Source organism: Thunnus albacares, chromosome 17 (assembly GCF_914725855.1).
Source record: "Thunnus albacares chromosome 17, fThuAlb1.1, whole genome shotgun sequence".
In the NCBI taxonomy this organism is placed as follows: domain Eukaryota; kingdom Metazoa; phylum Chordata; class Actinopteri; order Scombriformes; family Scombridae; genus Thunnus; species Thunnus albacares.
In genome coordinates this window covers 9520997-9539715 of record NC_058122.1, presented here as the reverse complement: position 1 = coordinate 9539715, position 18719 = coordinate 9520997, and the positions used below count along the sequence as shown (strand labels likewise).

The 18719-nt window shown below is 42.6% G+C and overlaps 1 protein-coding gene across 1 annotated transcript in view; it reads left to right on the top strand.

Annotated features, from left to right (window-relative positions):
- The first annotated feature begins 9662 nt into the window (after positions 1-9662).
- Positions 9663-18719, top strand: part of myo15aa (myosin XVAa) — a 39733-nt gene continuing 30676 nt past the window's right edge. Inside the window, exons 1-7 of the mRNA XM_044332084.1 lie at positions 9663-13374; positions 13468-14375; positions 14610-15497; positions 15939-16021; positions 16337-16400; positions 16610-16719; positions 17182-17256. Coding sequence (XP_044188019.1) covers positions 9663-13374; positions 13468-14375; positions 14610-15497; positions 15939-16021; positions 16337-16400; positions 16610-16719; positions 17182-17256 — 5840 coding nt within the window. The remainder of the gene's footprint in view (positions 13375-13467; positions 14376-14609; positions 15498-15938; positions 16022-16336; positions 16401-16609; positions 16720-17181; positions 17257-18719) is intronic.

Sequence of the window (18719 nt, the reverse complement as noted above, 5' to 3'; positions counted from 1 at the left end):
TGAATGTATATTGTTATTTACTCACCTTTAGATTCAGTTTGTACTCAGAGCAACAAATGTTAGGATTAGAGATGATTTGACTAAAGCCAAATAATACTCTACTGAGACCCTAAAATGCATAATGCATAATCCGTGATATAAATAAATTTGGGTAAAGTTCAAACTTGCCCATCCATAATGCTCTCTACCATTTCTATTATCCTCAACAATTCTGCAAAAGCAACAGCTCTACAAGCCCGACACATGAACAAGACTTACAGACGCATAATTGTAGAATAGAATCACCATAAACTCAAAAAAAGTCATTAAAAGTGCACTGCTTTACCTCTAAGATAATGTTTTTATGACAGGAGACCTTCAGGTTAGCATTCTGCTCATCTTCCTCCCTCCTCAGCAGTACAGCAGGTGAGGGTCAGTCACCTCTGACCCCTCCCCACTGCCTCCATCCCTGCAGCCCAGCTGTTTGTGTCGCTGTCTCCGGTGCTCCAAGGCAGGCCGACCATTTTTCTTTCAGAAAGTATGCACTCTCCCATTCAACTAGCACACACACACAAGCACAATAGCACCATTAAAAATTCACAAGCATCTCTTTGGTCTAGGAGAGGGGGACAGAGTGGGAGGCTTAGCGGAAGAGATAGAGAGAGAGAGAGGGGCTGCGAGTTTACGCCGCTGGCCTTGAAGATGCCTTAAAGATGTGTCACTCAAGTGAATCGTGGATGGAGACATTCTGCTTTGGAATAACCTGAAGGGGGAGAGGAATGTTGGAGGGATAATACTGTGGAAGAAAAAGAAGAAGAAACAAAGGTACGGTGACTGGGTGTGTATTGTGTGGAGCAGGCATGACACTTGATGCTACTTGGCTCCATATGGCATGGCTAAGTGTGAGCAAGTGTGTGTGTCTGTGTGTGTGTGTGGTGCCAGTATTCATAAGCCAGAACTGTCTGTTTGATTATTTTAAAGTCCTTTAGTGTTGTTTGAAGCTGTAAGCTGAATTTCTGAAAGTGAGTTTAGTCTATTTGAGTTCAAAGCAGCAGAGAATGTAGTTTACATCCTGGCTTCTCGCCCATTTAGCTCCTTTTAAACAGATTCAGTGTAAACTGGGGGTCTTCCCAAGTGTAGTGGGTATTACACCAACCTAATTTTTTTTTAATTTGACACATTAGAGACTGGAAATAGGCCTACACCAGCAATGCCTCTGTGAATCTTTGTCATTGCACAGTTTTACTTTAACAGAACTTTATTGCTCCTCTCTTGTCAGTGTTGCAGCAATAATTTCATATCATGTACACAAAAAGCAGCTGAATTACAGGTGAAAAGTCACTGCTGCTAACCACAACAATGAGTTTGCAACCTATATCTATCTATATCTTTTTTGACTGACTTACTATAACATGATCTTTTCTCTGTATAATTGACTTTTATTACAGTATTTTAAACTAACAAGTATGGGGAGTTGATGGATGAGAGTCTGAGCTGAGTCAGCAGTGTCTCCATGACCTTGTGGTTAATTGGCTGAAATCTAAGAGTTCCTTTCTCCTCAGTTTAACAACAATAATTACATGTCAGATTTCATATCAGGGTACAAAGTGTGCAAATTAGCAGCAGTTTCTTCTGAAAAATGTGCAGTTTCTTGCTTCACAACTGCCTTGGCATGATTTGGGGAAGATTTTTGGACATTGTGCATCACTTTTTAAAGTAAATCTCAAGTAGTGTTTAGATATGAGAATTACTTTAGATTTTAAGGAGACTAGAGAAGCTGGTTTTAAAACCTTTTTATGCATTATCTGCTGTAATAGAAAAAATATAACATATAGAGATGAAAATAGATCATTAACTGTGGCTGATGTTTCACCATTGAGCTGTGTTCTTGCAGCGACTTCAACACATCCTTTAAAACCGCTCTGAAAACATTACACGTTACACTCAAAGTCATTTCACACAGCCTGTTTCACCACAGGAAGGCAGACTGAATTTATCATTTGCTCTAATCTGCAGTTGCATCTTACTGAGGTTGGCAGTACAGAATTGTTGGCAAGTTCAGATAAAAAAATTTGTACATTTTCTTGCTCTTACTTGCATGGCAAGAAGACTCAGTAATTATATTTCTGTTTTGCTGGTACTCTTCTCTTGCACTGTAAACTCACCTATGATGGTGCAATTTAACACTAGTATTAATTCAACTTTGAGTGTAAAAATTACCTATACTCTCTTATCACCTGCTGTATACTGTTTATACTGCATCCCCATTATTTTGTCTTAAGTGTCACTGAAAAATTTGCCTGGTTAACTGCTGTTGAGGACCAAGAGATTAACTGTTGGATCCTAGAATTATATGTGATCATTATATTGAACCTTTTTCAATTGATTCATACATATAAATATATTTTCTGGCTGATAGAATATATGTAAAAGATACCAACTGATGACAAAATTCATGAGTATTTTAGAGGTGAAGCCCAACTGATTATTTTGTCTCTTCTGCCCTCTTCTGTATCAGCCTGCTCATTACATGAAGCTGCTGGTTATCACAGCATGTGGTGGATTTGAACTGTGAATAACAAAAGCACAGAGGAGACAAATCACAGACTCACTGAAGGATGAAATGTTCAGATATTTGTTTTATGAGTAACAGTTAAGCTAAAATTGCCCTATAATCAAATGAGTGAGGAGTTAGAATGAATTGAAACCAACCATTTTTGTGACTTCAGAATCAGTACAGGTGTATTAATTACAGTACAGGTGTTTTCTCAACTCTGTCTTGGTTTTCAACAGGGATTGATGCACATAATGGTTTGCTTGGTTGGGTTTTTATGTCCCAAAAGACACTTTTCATAAGACAAAAAGATTTAAACAGATTTAACCACATTTATATGGAGTTAGTCATTTATGATGTCAGAAAATCCTTTAGCCTGTTTACCAGAAGAGTTTTACCGCTTCATGATTAACATTCTCTGCACACCAAATTAAAAGCACACTCAATATTACAGAAGACTCAGCATGGATCTGTATGGAGCTGTATTCTATAAATATGCAGGGATTTTGTGAACAAATAGATGGTCTTGTTGATAGTCTTGTTTGTGTGTATTTGTACTGAGTATACATACATTTGTGTTTTACAGGCTTACCGGATTACTTGTGTGTAAATAGCAAATCTCTCTTTAACAAGCGGTCGGGTTGTTTTCTGTACTTTGTGTGCACTGATGTTTGTCTAGGGGATAAACCAGTCTATTAATGCGCACAAAGAAGCACACACAGAGAACCACACTAATCCAGCAGACTCAGTCCCTCATTCATAGAGTTTCAGAAAACGCAACTGTGATTTTGCCTTTTTATGGTTTTTGTTTTATAATGATCCATCAACTAAAATCTTTAGGAAGTAAACTCACACACTAAACCATTAAAGGATTTTACGTCAAACATAGTCCCAGTGGTTATAGGATGTTCAGGTTTGAGATGCAAACAAAAAAAACAACAAAAAAACAAAGGAAGATGATGTGTTTACCATGAAAAACTAAGACAAAACCTGAAAGTTAATCCTCTAAACACACGTTTGTCATATTTAGTAACTTGTGAACATGTATTCTGTGGAAGTCAGTATTTTGCGTCTGTAAAGCCATTACAGATTTGTGTAGAGAAGTGCCCACAAACTTCCTGAACTACTTCACAGAAACACTATACTTTTCTTCATTAACTTAGATGATTAACATTACATTTAATAAATAGCCCATCTTTCTATGTTTGTGTGTTCAACTTGCAATAAATATAACATGTGGCAGGCAGTCATACACATTATATTACATTATGATGTCAAATCCCTGAAATAAATGCACAATATGTGTGCTGTTACTGGACAACTAGCAAAGCAGCACAAATTACATCATTTTCCACAGAATAGTCAAGTTCTAAACGTATTTATTTTCTTTGACTATGAACATTTTATATATAAAAAATCACATTTAGCCTCTGAAAGAGTTAAAGAGCATTGGTAATCAGCGGCAATTCGGGTAACATTTAACAAATCTCCACCTACATACTGTACGTGTGTGTGTGTGTGTGTGTGTGTGTGTGTGTGTGTGTGTGTGAGGAGTACTGATAAGGCTCTCCAACACACACACACACAAATGCCTTACAACCTATTGTCACTGCAGGGGTTTCGCTTTAGGCTCTGACGTTGGGAGACCAGTGTGGGATGATGATAGCGTAAAGTGTGTGAGGGTGTGTGTAATCCTACCAATTAACAAACAATGGATCTGCCCAATTGTTCAATTGTTTACTCAGGCACTTACGCAGAGGGGGACAAGGTAGTGCACCATGTTTAGAAACCTAATTGCTGTACTATTGATGCATGTATAGATGTATAGAGTAGCCTGAACCAGCTGTCGTACAGGTAATGACTGAAGCAACAGAGGGTATGTTTACTATGGAGGTCCCATTGTGTGTTTAGACGGTCTGTGGTGAATGTAATTTTTGTGTGTGTGCGTGGGCACAGGGCTTTAAAACATCAGCAGAGGGTCCAGAGGAGATTCATGAGTCAGAGCAGCCACACAGAGGCCACAGAGTTAGATTTTTTTTTCCTCTATACAGCGAGTGGGCTCATCAGATGTTTTGATGGATATTTCTGGATAATAAAGGCTCTAAATATCAATCACTGTCATTCACAAGAACAGATAAGGTATGTATATATTCCATGAGAGGGTATGGTATAAAATTTGTCTCATTAAAGCTTAAACTGTCACCAGGTCTGTGTCTTATTTTAATAGAGTTAATTTGATAAGTAAAAGTCATGAGAACTTAATTAAACAGAGTGCTGAGAAATTCTTAAACATTACACTAATTATAGGAGTGCTATACTTTTAAAGTCAAAATATCAACTTAGTTGCAATGTGTCAGACGTCTCCATGAAGAAACTAGGTCGACTGATTGACAGTAGTATTAAAAATACTCATTAACCAGATTAATATTTTGAATTTTTTATGGTTATAAAAGGTCATAGCAACTACATCACTGCTGTTTCCAATGAAACTCAGAGGCACAGTGCATCTTGTTACACAGCAGTTGTTGCAGTAGATTCTAGGAGACGGGATTGCATTATATTCAAGACTTTTTTTTGGAAAACACAACCTGTTGAGCTGTCACATCACTTGCTTATCTTGTTACTGATTGGACGGTGGCATGTCTGTATCACCGCATCAGCTAAATGTTTAAAATTACCCTCTTTTTATCAGTTTTCAAGTGTGCGATTGTGTTGAACAAGAAATTAAAGGTTTTCTTGCACTAATTTTGGATCAGTCCATGTAAAATCCAACTTCTTTGTATTTAAGATGGAAACTGCCACAAAGCTCCTAAATCACTTTTAACAAATACATTAAGGTCAGAGAGAGTATCTTATTTTCATATCTAGTAATGGCAGTCGGCTCAGCCAAGTGTTGGTGTTTGATCCTCTGAGGCAGGTCTGCACTATTTAAGCAGCCGCTGGCGTTTCTCCATTGTCAAGTCACTGGGTAATCTAGCAGCGAAGGTTAAGACTTGAATGGGGCTTAAAGGCTTACAGGAAACCTGAGGCCAGCCTCCTCATCCTCCCGTCTCACCTCCTCGGTCTGAAAAGAACATCACCCTCTCCCACTGCCGCTCTGCTTTTCAGTCTGTCGCTCAATCATACAAAACCTTTCAAGGAACACAGTAATGTCAACCAAATATTGTCCGGGTGCTGTGATCCTTGTAGCCTGTTGGATTATCGTCATAGCTGTCACAGTTTTTAAGGTTACAGAGCTGGCTCGGGCTGCTGTTTTTGGCAATTAATCATGAGGGTGTGATTCTGTGTGTGTGTGTGTGTGTGTGTGTGTCTGTGCGTGTCACTAAGCTGTGTGTTTTTAATTGGATGAAAGGTATATGACAAGCATTTTGGCCCAAGCCCACCCCCAAGTGTGTGTGTTTGCATGTGAGAAAAGGTATTATATTTGCAGCAAGTGGAAGTGTATGTGGCATGCTCAATGTGTGTGTGTGTGTGTGTGTGTGTGTGTGTTTGTAGCTGTCAATCTCTAGTCTCCCTAGATGAGTCAGAGTATGTCCTGCATTTAGTAATCGCATGCAATCTCCATTATGAGACATTCCTGCCTCCCTGTGTGTGTGTGTGTGTGTGTGTGTGTGTGTGTGTGTGTGCGCGTGTGTGCGTGTGTGTGTGTGTGTGTGGCCGTAGGCATTAAATGAACCTGTTGGCTGCACTATGCTCAGGTGATCTCCTTTATTAGTTGCGTGTCGCTGACTGCGTCTGTTGAAAGCGTGTTGTCAGTGATTGGCACGTAGACGAGGAGACTTTCTTTAGACCCTTCATCTGTCGCTCACTGACTTGCTGCCTATTGTCCCTCCATATCACTCTCTCTGTCACCTCTCCATGTCTCTACGACTTCTGTTTCTCACTTTTCTGTCGTTTCAGTTCTCTGTCCCTCTCCCTCTTTCCATTTTCTGTGTGTAATCTACAGTTCATTGGTGTAACTCTCATTTTCCCTCTTTACTTTCCTTGCCCAGCTCCCTCTCCTCTTTCCCCACCCCCTCCATCTCTGTCATCTGCTCTCTATTCATTACCAGTTCACTCAGTCAACAGAGCACATCAGCCAGACAGCAGATACATATCACACATATCAAATAGATCTCTACGTGTGTCTCTTTACCTGTTTGGTGACCAACAACCTTCGCTGTGTGTATATCTGATGAACAGGAAGGAACTTTTGAACTTTTCCTGTGTTCCCTCTCTCTCTCTCTCTCTCTCTCTCTCTCTCTCTCTCTCTCTCTCTCTCTCGACTTATCTCAGTTTGCAGTTAGATGATACCAACATCAGCTGTTGTTGTTATTGCTGTGCAGCCTGCAGACAGTTTAGAGTTGTGTCATGGTCACTGCACATTGGGATATGTGATACAGAATTCTGCTTAGATCCTATCTTAGGTCAAGACCTTCCAACTTCATTTATCGGAGAGAAAACATAGAGTTGGATCTGTTAACTGTAACTAACATAAGTGATCGACACTTTTTTTCTCTTTTTGGTAAATTAAAAGAAATAATCCATAGTTTCAAATGGATACATGCCTATTTTAAATCTGTACTGTTGATTTATATAATGTAAAACTTTACCTTATTATTGTATTAATCTACTGTATGTTAAAAGATTATATATTTCAGTCTTTTTCTTGCAATTGTCAGGAAATTATTAGGTTTGTTTTTCTTTCTTTTGCTGTTTGCTGTTTATCCTTCATCTGCTCTATGGTGTCTGGCTGTTAACCCCTGACACATCCCGTATGTATAATATATTGGTTGGGGAGCAGGCCAGGGCGGGCTTGACCCTTTGTGATATATTTAGAGCAGCCTGCAATGAATGTTTTATCCATGCTGTGTAGGCAGAACACAGGACAGACATTAAACATTCATATCTGCCACTGAGATGACCTCCTGGAATATCAGCCCATCATCAATGAATTAACATCAGACCATCATCAGTGAACTATCATCAGACCATCCTCAATGAATTAACATCAGAGCATTTATGTAATGCCATCACACTTCGCACCCAGAACTCTATGTTACAACTTTCACTACTGACTGGATAGGGAGGTCTTTATGTGTGTGCGTGTTTGTTTAAATGGGGTCCAGGTAAAGCAGGTTTGTTATTAAATGACAGCTGTTTTTTTTTTTTTAATTAACAGCTGTCATAAAAGGCAAAGCAAAACTGAACTAAAAGAAAAAGAAAATGAAAACAAATTATGTTAAATAAGTTATACATACATTTATCCTCATATACATACATACACATCCATCATACATATACATCATTTATATAGATACATATATTTAACTGGTACTTTGTAACAGAACAACAGGAAGTAGCAAAGCACTGAAGATGAAGTATCTGACTACTTACAGAGAGTGGACAAGCTGATACATAACGTATTTCTTTATGCATAGTATAATTATAATTTTAATTTTAAAAAAAAAAAGCATCCTCCATATTTCTTATTTTGTGAGTCATTTGCTCCAAGTAGTACTTATTGAATAGTCCTTTTCCAGCTCGGTGAAATCGCCAATATGTTATTATAAAAAACTCTCAGCATTTAGAGGATCTTGGTTGTATCAAGAGGAACAAAATGGCAACAAATGTTTGCTTTTTTGAGCTCTGAACCAGGCAGAGCTCTAATATATGAATTCTATAAGGTGGTTATAGATTTAGGTGGTCAGTTAAGTGAAAAGTTGTTGCAAATTAATGGCTTCAGTTAGCTGGAGTGTAACACTGACTTTAACAATAGATTCAGCTAATTAATCTTAAATCCTTACTTTTCTTGATTAACCCATGTTAAGTTGACAGTGTGAAGTCCTAAATTGTATCTTTCTGCATCAAACATGGACATATTACTGTAGATGTGTGCATATACTGTTTAATGTGTGTGTGAGCATTTTACATCACTCTCAGCTGTGTGTTTTGGCTCTGCTCTTGCCTCTCAGACACAGTTTAGCAACAGCTCAGCCAGCCTGCATTATTCATACAGAAGCGAGCCTGCAGATAGGATTACCCTGAGGCAGTATAGCTGGTATATTAAGGTGCCCTTTGCAACTATAACTGGGGAAACACTCTGACGCACATACACACACACACAGATACAATCCACATGCTCATATGTTCACACACATGCGCTACGTATATGACGAGACCTCAAGTTGAGATGAATGAGATGGATGCAGATGAAGTAACCAGAGAGAGATGCAGAAGGTTGCAGGAGGTCACAAAGGCAAGCTGACGTGGATGTGGGAGGATACAACCACAAATGCAACACACATACTCAGACAAAGAGGAGGACACCCCTGAAGGCCGAGACTCACACCAACGCACGCACATCGGCTCTCCTTGTTGGGGGGACATCCTGCCAAAGTTGGTGCGGCGGCCAAGATGAGGATTCACTGCCGGACTCACAGGACGCAGTAACAATGGGAGACACACAAAGGACTACACAGACTCTGTCACTGGGATAGCAGGGTCTTTTATTCATCGTGTGACCCTGGGAAGTTACTTACAAAACCTATAAAGAGGAACGAGACCAGGAATTTACAAATATTTTTGCTATGCTGGATGCTACATTTTTAAGGACTTCATTTAAATGCTCAGGGAGCCAGAGGCAACAAGTGGGTAAAACTGAGAGACATTGCAATCGATTATTCTTTTCATATACTATTTTGAATTCAAGAAGCATCAGATTTTTTTTAAATTAACACCCCTAGATAGGTTTCCATCCTCTTTTTACTCACACAGAGAAAACAGCTCTTTTGCTGAGGCTTGAAGACATACTGTAATGCGAGCGAGCACTGATGGCTGAGATTCCGACTCCATTACTAGATCGTGTTTTGAAGCACTGTGGTTTGTGTTTGTCTCAGTGTGCATTATAGAACAACTGACTTGGGACAGAGTGTGCTTCAGTGTGTGCTTCTGGGGTGTCAAAAGAGATGGATCAGATGCAGGAAAAAGGAGAGAAGACATGAAAGAAATTGGGAATGACAGGATGCTGCTACTATTTGGACTCTTCTCAAGAGTACATATCAACACTGACATTGATACAGGCCTGCTTTAGCACATTTTGGGTTCTTGTCCTTCCTCTTGTTTAGAATGATTTGAGGCAGGAGACATCATGCCACCTAAAAAAGGTGACGCAAAATCAGCTGCCAAGAAAGGCAAGACAGAGGAGCCCAAGAAGGGAGGAAAGGAAGATAAGAAAGGAGGGAAAGATGACAAGAAAGGAGGAAAGAAAGTGGAGGAACCAGTTAAGGGGAAGGGGAAGGATGATGCAAAGACAGGAAAGGGAAAGAAACCTGTCAGTGAGTCAGAGGAGGGGTCAGAGGAAGAAGAAGAGGAGATGAAGACTGAAGAAGAGGGTGAAAACACTGAGGAAGAGGTAGTAACCAAGAAAGGGAAAGGGAAAACAGCACTGAAAGGTGCATCCAAAGCCATGGTTGTGAAGGGTTTTAAGCCCCTTCCTAAACATTCACGTCCATCTGATGATAAGGGGGAGGAAGAGAAAGGGAAACCGGTGAAGAAAGGGATGGGTGCAATAAACCTGAAAAAGATGAGTGATGTCCACATCAAAGGAGCCTCCAAGGCCATGATGGGCTTTGCATCAGAGGGACAGAAGAAGAATGCAGCAGCACCAAAAGTACAGAAGACAGTAGATGCAAGGAGTCACCTCAAAGGAGCCTCCAAAGCCCTCACAGGCATTAAAGGAAAGTCCTCTCCTTTTAGCATGCCTTCTAAACAAAAGCAGCCTGAGAAAGCAAAACCAAAGAGAAACTTTAAGAGCACTTCCCATCTATTCATTCGCCTCTCCAAGAAAAAGAAACCAACTGCTGGTGGTAAACCACTTCTAGGCGCCAGCAAGCTTTTTTCTGGGTTTGGGGCTAAATCCTCTTCCGCTGACAAAAAGCCGGGTCTGTCTGGCTTCAGCCAATTGAATAAAAAAGACAATGACGCAAAAGAAACCACACCTCCTAAAAAGACAGTAAACCTATCCAGTTTAGGGGCGAAGGGGAAAATGGCAACAGAGGCAAAGGGACTGGGAGGGAAGTTCAAAGGCATGTTTGGGAAAAAGAAAGCAGGATCAGAGTTTAAGACAAAAGGTTGGATGTTAGGAAGGATAGCTGCAGCAACTAACTGGTTGACAGGAAGGTTCCTAACTTCTAAGGGCCAAGGTCGGCTGGGAGTACGGGCAGGAGGACGTGAGCGAAAGCACCTGTCATTTACTAACAGGGACACTAGAGGGAGAGAAACACATTATTACAATGAGGCCTATGAGTATGATGATGATGAGTATGGATATGAGGAAGATTACCACAGCAGTTGGAGACCTAGAGGCTTCCTGAGACGTCCCCAGACCAATGACCCATATGGAGAGGAAATGGATTACTATGACGATGATGAATGGGAAGATGAATATGGTTACTATGATGAAGAGGGCAACTTTTATTATGATGATGAGTTTTACTATGATGATGACGAGGATTACTACAGTTACCCGTATGGCTATTTTGATGATGAGTATGAAGATTACTATGGCGATGAAGGGATGGAGTATTACTATGGTGAAGATGGAATGCTGTATGCAATGGAGCCAGAACCATATGGTTACTATGGTAATGCAATGGATGGTTTCTATGATCCATATGATCCTGAGCTGTATGGAGATTACTTTGACCACGTTATGGATTATAACTATGAGATGTCAGATCCATATGGCATGATGAGTGGTGGTTATGATGTTGTTCCAGGGTTATACAATGACCCAATATTGGGATATACAGACCCTGCTGCTATTTATTACCCATACCAGCAACCTTTCTATATGGATGCTGGGCTGGATCCAGCTGAGACAGGACAGCTACTTGGACAGGAGCAGCTCTCTTACCCTCTTGCTGAGCCATTTTCTGCAGAGCAGTTCAGAGTCCCCAGGCCCCAGGTTAGGCTATTTGGAAAAGACAGACTAGAAGTGGAAACCCTGCCACCTCCTCATCATCATCATTCTCGTCCCTCCTCCCCAATGTTTCCCTCTCCCTCCCCAGCTCTTGCCCTCAATAATATGGCTATGGTGTCAGATATACAATATGAGCAGCCCCTTCCCACATACCTTCCTGCGCAGCCCCACTGCCCCACTGTTATGAACCAACAACAAATCCCTATTATTCCTATACAAGCCCCCATGCCAACAGCTGGGATCATTCAACAGGAACAATTCCCTCTCCCTCAGCCTTCTTTTGCTGTTTCCCCCAGTCATTTGTCCCCACAACAATTTGCCTCCCAAGTATACCAACCCTTCCTCCCCCAAGACCCGCATATGTTCCAAATTGGGCAAATGTCACCAATGGTCCCACCAGTACAGCCACCAATGCCTCCAATGATGCATTCACCACTGCATTCGCCAGTGGCCTCACCAAGGCCAGTGCGACGAATGAGTCCCCTTCCATCCCCACAGCTATCACCCAGGCCAGGATCAACTAGGGCAATAGCACCTCCTTCACCCCGCCTCTCATCACATAATATGGACTTCCAAGCAGGCATCCAGCCAGACCCCTACATTTCTCCCCGCTTACATAAAAGACGGCTCACCCAGCGGGCCTCAATGTCAGGCCAAAGGCCAGCTTCCCCACTTGGCAGGCGGAGACCACCCAGCCCACCTGCTTCTCCATCACACCACAGGAAAGGGATGTCAGTTAGAGCTCAGCCATCTCTAGCAAGAGGGAGGGGGGGATTTGGGTTGCGCAGGGCTCCATCAACTGTCCGACCCCAATCCCCACTTTCTAGCCCCCTAGCTTCACCCAGGGCATCGCTGAGGAAGAGAACAAGCCCACCACCTTCCCCAAGACTCTCTTTCAGGCAGCAACCCCCTCCAGATGCAGTGCCTCTGCCTTCTACCAGACCTCATTTGTTCCAAGGCAGAAAACAAACATCCAAGATGAGGCATTCCCCATCTCCTCCTCTACCATCCCCACAAAGACGGAGCCCTCCTCTACCTGAGAGAGCCCAGTCTCCCCCTCAAGCCTTTCGCCCCACCTCCCCCCATCATCCTCCTTCTCCTTCCCCATCTCGTATCACCAGTCGCCCTCTCCCCACCCGATCCTCTACTCGCAGGATGAGAGGTGGTGCTGGAGGTCGAAGTCATGTGCCCATGGGGGCGGTGAAACCCTCCCCAGCTAACCCATACCTACAGAGACGCAGTAGACATGGACCTCCTGTCACTCAACATGTAGCCCCTTTCAGGTCCTCTATCCATAGTGGCCAAGCCCCTCCCTCAGGACAGATGGGAGATGTAGCTGGAGCCCCCATGCTAGCCAGGACAGGCTCCCGACCTACAGGGTTAAGGGAATCAAAGCGAATTGGTACTCCCCAAGGGGGTTTCCACAGACCTGTAGGTAGGGGGCAGCCACTAGTCCGTATGCCCAGAAATCAGCCTTCTCTTCCATCTAGACAGTCATTCAGAGCACCTCCTCCAGGGCCTCCTGTCTCTCCACAGCTTCCATTGAAACGGAGTGGCCCTCTTTCTCCCCAACCATCAGTGCGTAGGCTGCAGAGTAGACCTCAATCTCCACAACCACTGCAGCGTCCATCCCCCCTGCCCTCCCATTCAGCCTATCCTATGCACCATCTTTCTCACCCACCCTCTCCCTTACCCCACAGGGCTATGAGTCCTCAAAGTCTAGGGCCAACATCTTTTCAACCTCCAGTAGCTCACCCTAGTCTTTCCCCTGGTACCCCCTTTCCACCATCTCAGAGTATCACCCAGCATGACTACACAATGATGGAGCCAGGCCCATCCCCAATGCTTGCAAATGCTTTACCACAGCCTCGGGTTGTCGGTGCCCCCTTTCCTTCCTCTCCTCTTCCTTACTCCACCGCTGGTTACTCCTCTCCTTTACAGAGACCCTCCACTCCTCAAACACAGCATGAAGTCTACCCCCAAAACCTCCCTCCGCCTGCACCCTCATCACCTTATCTAGGACACACGCTCCAGAACCCTTATTTGCAGAATGTTAGCAACACCACACCTTTACAGAGAAGCACTTCCCCCATACATGGTGGAGATGGGGAGATATTAGCTGATGTACAGGCAAGCCAGGAGATGAGCCCATATGCCACTTTTGGTCTATCCAATGCTTTAATGCAGAACTCCCGTCTGCGCAGTGCCTCCTACTCATCTCCTCTACAACGCAATGCCAATGTCTATACAAATGTCCTCACACCCCCTCATGCAGCAGCACCTCCTGTCCCCTCTGTCCCCTCCTCCCCCAACTTGTCCTCTGCTATGCTTACCTCCCAGCTACGTAATGCTTCCTTTGCCTCACCCCTTCAGCGACACCTCTCCCCCATGTCCCACGCTTCTCCTGTTCCTCCTTCCACCACATCTCAACAAGGGACCATCAGAGGTACCTCCCCACTTCTCTCTGGTGGACTGCAGACCTCCAAAATCCAGGGATCCATGTTCAGGCTTCCAGGTGGCACTTTGACAATGTCCCAGATCCCTGTTGAGCCCCCAGTAACCATTGATGGTGGGGGCGGTGGTGGGAGGCCTTCACCCACTGTGCTTTCCAATGCCCTGCAGAATCAAAGCCTACGTCAGGCCACTTATCGACTACCTGATGGCTCACTGGTCACTAGAACTGAACCTGCAGAACCTTCCTCAGGTCCATCTCCCCTCTCCTCCTCTATGCTGTCCTCTGCCTTGCTCAATCCCAGTTTGCGACAGGCCACATATCGTTTGCCTGATGGTACTCTAGTAACCAGGACAGAGCCCACACCTGTTCCCTCCCTTTCCTCACCTATGCTTTCCTCTGCACTGTTGAATCCCAATGTACGTAAGGCCACATACAGGCTGCCAGATGGAACTTTGATTACAAGAAATGAGCCAGTAAATGAGCCTGTCACAACCTCCTCCTCTGTGCTCTCCTCTGCTCTTCTCAATGCTAATGTACGTAAGGCCACATATAGGCTGCCAGATGGAACTTTAATTACAAGAAATGAGCCAATGCCCGAGCCTGTCACAACCTCTTCTTCTGTGCTCTCCTCTGCTCTTCTTAATGATAATGTTCGTAAGGCCTCTTATCGATTACCAGATGGTTCAATTCTAACACATCCAGGAGGGGAGACGCAGAATCCTGAGAGTGCAGTATCATCCCCAGGGCTATCTAGCGCCCTGATGAATGCTAACCTGCGTAAGGCAAAGTTTCAGCTCCCAGGTGGATCATCATTGTTTTCACAGAACCAAACCCAAGTTCCCACCTCTGCCTCCTCCGGGCCTGCCCTCTCTGGTGCCTTGCTAAACACCAACATCCGTGGTGCCTCTTACAGACTCCCAAACACATCACTATTGATGCAACCTGGTTCTGCTGATGCCACCGAGTCACGCTCCCTCGACCTTTCCAGTGCTCTCCGCAACCAGAACCTCAAATCTGCCTCTTACCGTTTGCCAGAAGGAACTTTGATGACCCACCCCCAGCCCTCTTCTGCATCCCGATCACTTGACCTGTCTAATGCTTTGTCAAAAAATCCGAACCTTCGAGGGGCAAAATACCGTCTCCCAGATGGTAATATCATGACACGGCTAGGTGCCCCTAGCACCCCGGAACCCCGCTCATTAAATCTCTCTGGTGCCCTGCAGAACCCTCACCTCAGGGGGGCCTCTTACCGCCTACCCTCCTCATATGCTGTAGTGTCACCCCAGGTCCAGGGATCTGGCCCTGAACAGCACTGGGCACATGGCCCTGGAGTTGAAGCTTTGGGTTTGCAGCAAGATGCGGATGTGTGGGGTGCAGAGAGGGTTCTACCTCATGGGACAGTGCAGAACCTCAATAAGTGGTCCATGTATAGAGACGGGGAGCTGCTGGACCCCCACAGCCTTATGGGAGAGGGACATGTGGGGCATGAACAAGGGGAGTGGAATCTCAGCAGGGAGGGGGAGCCACAAGGGCACTGGTTTGACAAGGTAAAAAAAAACTTGAATTATATGACATCTCACATTTCAAGAAGGCACAATAGCAAAAGTTCTTGGGCACTATACTGTAAAAATGTTTTTTTATGATGTAATCTTACTGCTGCAAGTGTAAGATTATGGTGAAAACCAGACACAGTTGCAGATTTTCAGTAGGGGATGAATAATCAAAGAGATCAGGTTATTCTAGTGTCTTAATCATATGTTAATAATGTTTAAAATAACTGAATGTAGCATTACAATGTGATGGGCACAATGAATAAACAAGACAAAACACATTTCTTTGGTCAAAGAAGGGTCAAAATCAACATTAGAATAAAAAAGAGAAAGAATAAATATTTCCAAGTGAGTGAATGTGTGCATGTATTTATGCATGAAGAGCAGGGCTATGTATATGAATGTCTTCGTCCTTCAGTGTGTGTGTATGTATTTTAGATGTACTCAATCAGAAGCCTGCCCACCATGGCTCACCGGGAGCAACGTGAGGAAGATGGAGTGGAAGATATGACACAGCTAGAGTAAGTAGAAAGAGAAAATACTACTGCATATACAATGTGCTCAGTGGGATGCCTTGCAAACCAACAACTTGTTTTTGAAGCCTCAAAGACATGATGGATTACAAGATTCTGGATGAGTTTTATAGAAGCTGGAAAGAGTATTGTTGTGGTGGTGAGACATGACTATGATCGAGGGGATGGGTAAAGTGCTTTTTGAAGAAAAAGGCCAGTATTGAATCCAGCACAGTGCAAACATGCAAAAATGTTTCGGGTGGTTGAGTGATTTAAGAAATTCTGTAATATCCTTAAATATCTTTGTCTTATTGCTCTGTCTAGAGAGATGCATGAAGGGGCTGTTCTGCTGAACCTGAGGAGAAGATTTGAGAGGGAACTTATTTATGTAAGTGTCTTTTTAAAGCTTGCATCCAGCAGTAACAACCTACACACAACCATTATACCTTTGAAAATTTCTTGAACCTATAAATGTAAAGTCAGATTTGTTTGTGTGTTGATTTTACAAACTTATGTCTTCATCTCTCAGTTTCTCTTTTTTTAAACTTCCATTTCTTTCTCTTCTTCTCTATCTCTTAATTCCTTGTTTTCTTTCAGACATATATAGGTAGTATTCTGGTTTCTGTGAACCCATATAAGATGTATAACATCTATGGGACAGACATGGTGCTGCTGTACAAGGGTCATGCTCTGGGAGAGCACCCTCCGTAAGTCATGCTCACTCTCATACTGTTATCATAAATTCATTTCAATTATCGTGAAATCAAGGGATAGCAAAGCTGGTTACAAACTGAAAGTTAGAAATGTCAGTACATCATATTTTAAATACAACAGAATAGATAATTTTGTTAATTGAGTTTCATCATCACCACGAATTAGTAATTATCATGTTCAATCCAAAAGCTCTTTGTTTGCTTTAACAACAAAAAAAAGATAAATTAAAGAAAAATCAAGAAAATAAAATAAGACAGATGATATTAAAGAAATGGAGAGGGGAAGGGAAAAATAAAAAAAATCAAGGTAGGAAAGAATTATGCAGGTAAATTACAATTATTAAGGATGAGAGAATAAAAGAAAATAAATACAGAGGACAGAATGGAAAGGACAGGATGTAAAGAAATGAGGAAGAGTTTCAGTTAAGTCTGATGCAACTACTCCTTCTCCTTCAGGCATTTGTTTGCCATAGCAAACGCTGCTTATTCCAAAATGATGGATGCCAAACACAACCAGGTCATAATAATCAGGTAAGAGGCTGACATCAAAGTGCACATATTAAACATAGATTTCAATTGGGTTTTACTCTTTAAATTCTATTCATCACTTCATATGTGGCTGCAAATATTCCTTGCTGTTAATCATACATTACACCTGATATAGATTGATACATAGATGTTTTTTTACATGAAAATCTTGCACAGTGCATCAAGATATGTGCCTTTTGTATATCCTTAGAAACGTTTCAAGGTTATGTAACAGCTTAAGCTCAGTGTACACAATGTCCATGAAGCTTCTTGAACAGTCAGGTTTCCATCTCCACTTGGATTAGTGTTTGTAAATTCATGAGTGTCTGTCTGTGGTTTACTGGCCAGCAAACTTAAGACAAAACCTTCCCTCACTCCTCTTGTGCTTCATCTATCTGTCACCTAGGCGCCTTGTTTCATTGTTAAAACACATATATACTCAGAGATAGCAAACATATACAGTACCTACATTCAAATGTGAAATAATACATGCATACACAGTACATCTACACGCTTGCACATGCTTGTGCTTTTAGAAATCATATGAAATACACGGACACGTCCACACATGCACACACTCACACACACCTGGAACACTCAAGCCGTATTCGGAAGGAGACACCTGTAAGGAAAGCCCAGTCAGGTCTGGGCCAGGAACAGATTATGTTGCGGAGTGCATATGTGTGGACCCTGTTTGTGTGTGTGTCAGTGAGTGCGTGTTAAGGGGTAACTGAGGTCTGGTGTACAGTGACCAATAATGGCCTGGATTTTAGCTAACCAGCCCGTGAGTTGAAACCTTATGCTGGAATGTGGTCAAGGTGCCAGTGTCCCTTAATACACACACTCACACACACCTCTGCCCCCCCTTTTGACTAAGCCCACATAATGATGGTATTTAGCATTAAGCTGTTGGCAGTGGTGCATGTGTGTGTGACCGTTTCAGGTGGTTTAACGGAAAAGTGGAATTGAGTCCTTACCTAATGCAAGATTAGCCTGGTCTCACATCACTTAGTAAATTAAAGCAAAGACTCCGCAAGCACATGTGTAGGAAGGTGAGAAGGATCAAATAATGGACTCTTAAGTGATTATTAAAAGCCGAGTGCAGTGGTGCCCAAACTGCGGATAATGTTCGCACTTTGGCCTTCGCAAGCTTCTACTTTGCTATCAAAGTAACTGGATTTTCCGCTACTTTATCTTTTAGCAAATAAGATTTTTTCAGCTCAGTATGCACATTGAAAAAAGTTTATCCTGCATTTTGGACTCAGGACCATGAAAGAATACTAATTTTGTCATGACGGAATCCAAAAAAGTATGTCGAAATAGCTGCCTGCCATCGTTGTTTCAAATGTTGTTTTTTTTCTTTATTATTACAGTATTTGATCTGAATAAGGCACCAGCATAAACAGCTTGTCAGGTTCTAATTTCAAGATATAACCAACCATCATTTGGAGGTTTTCTGTTCACTT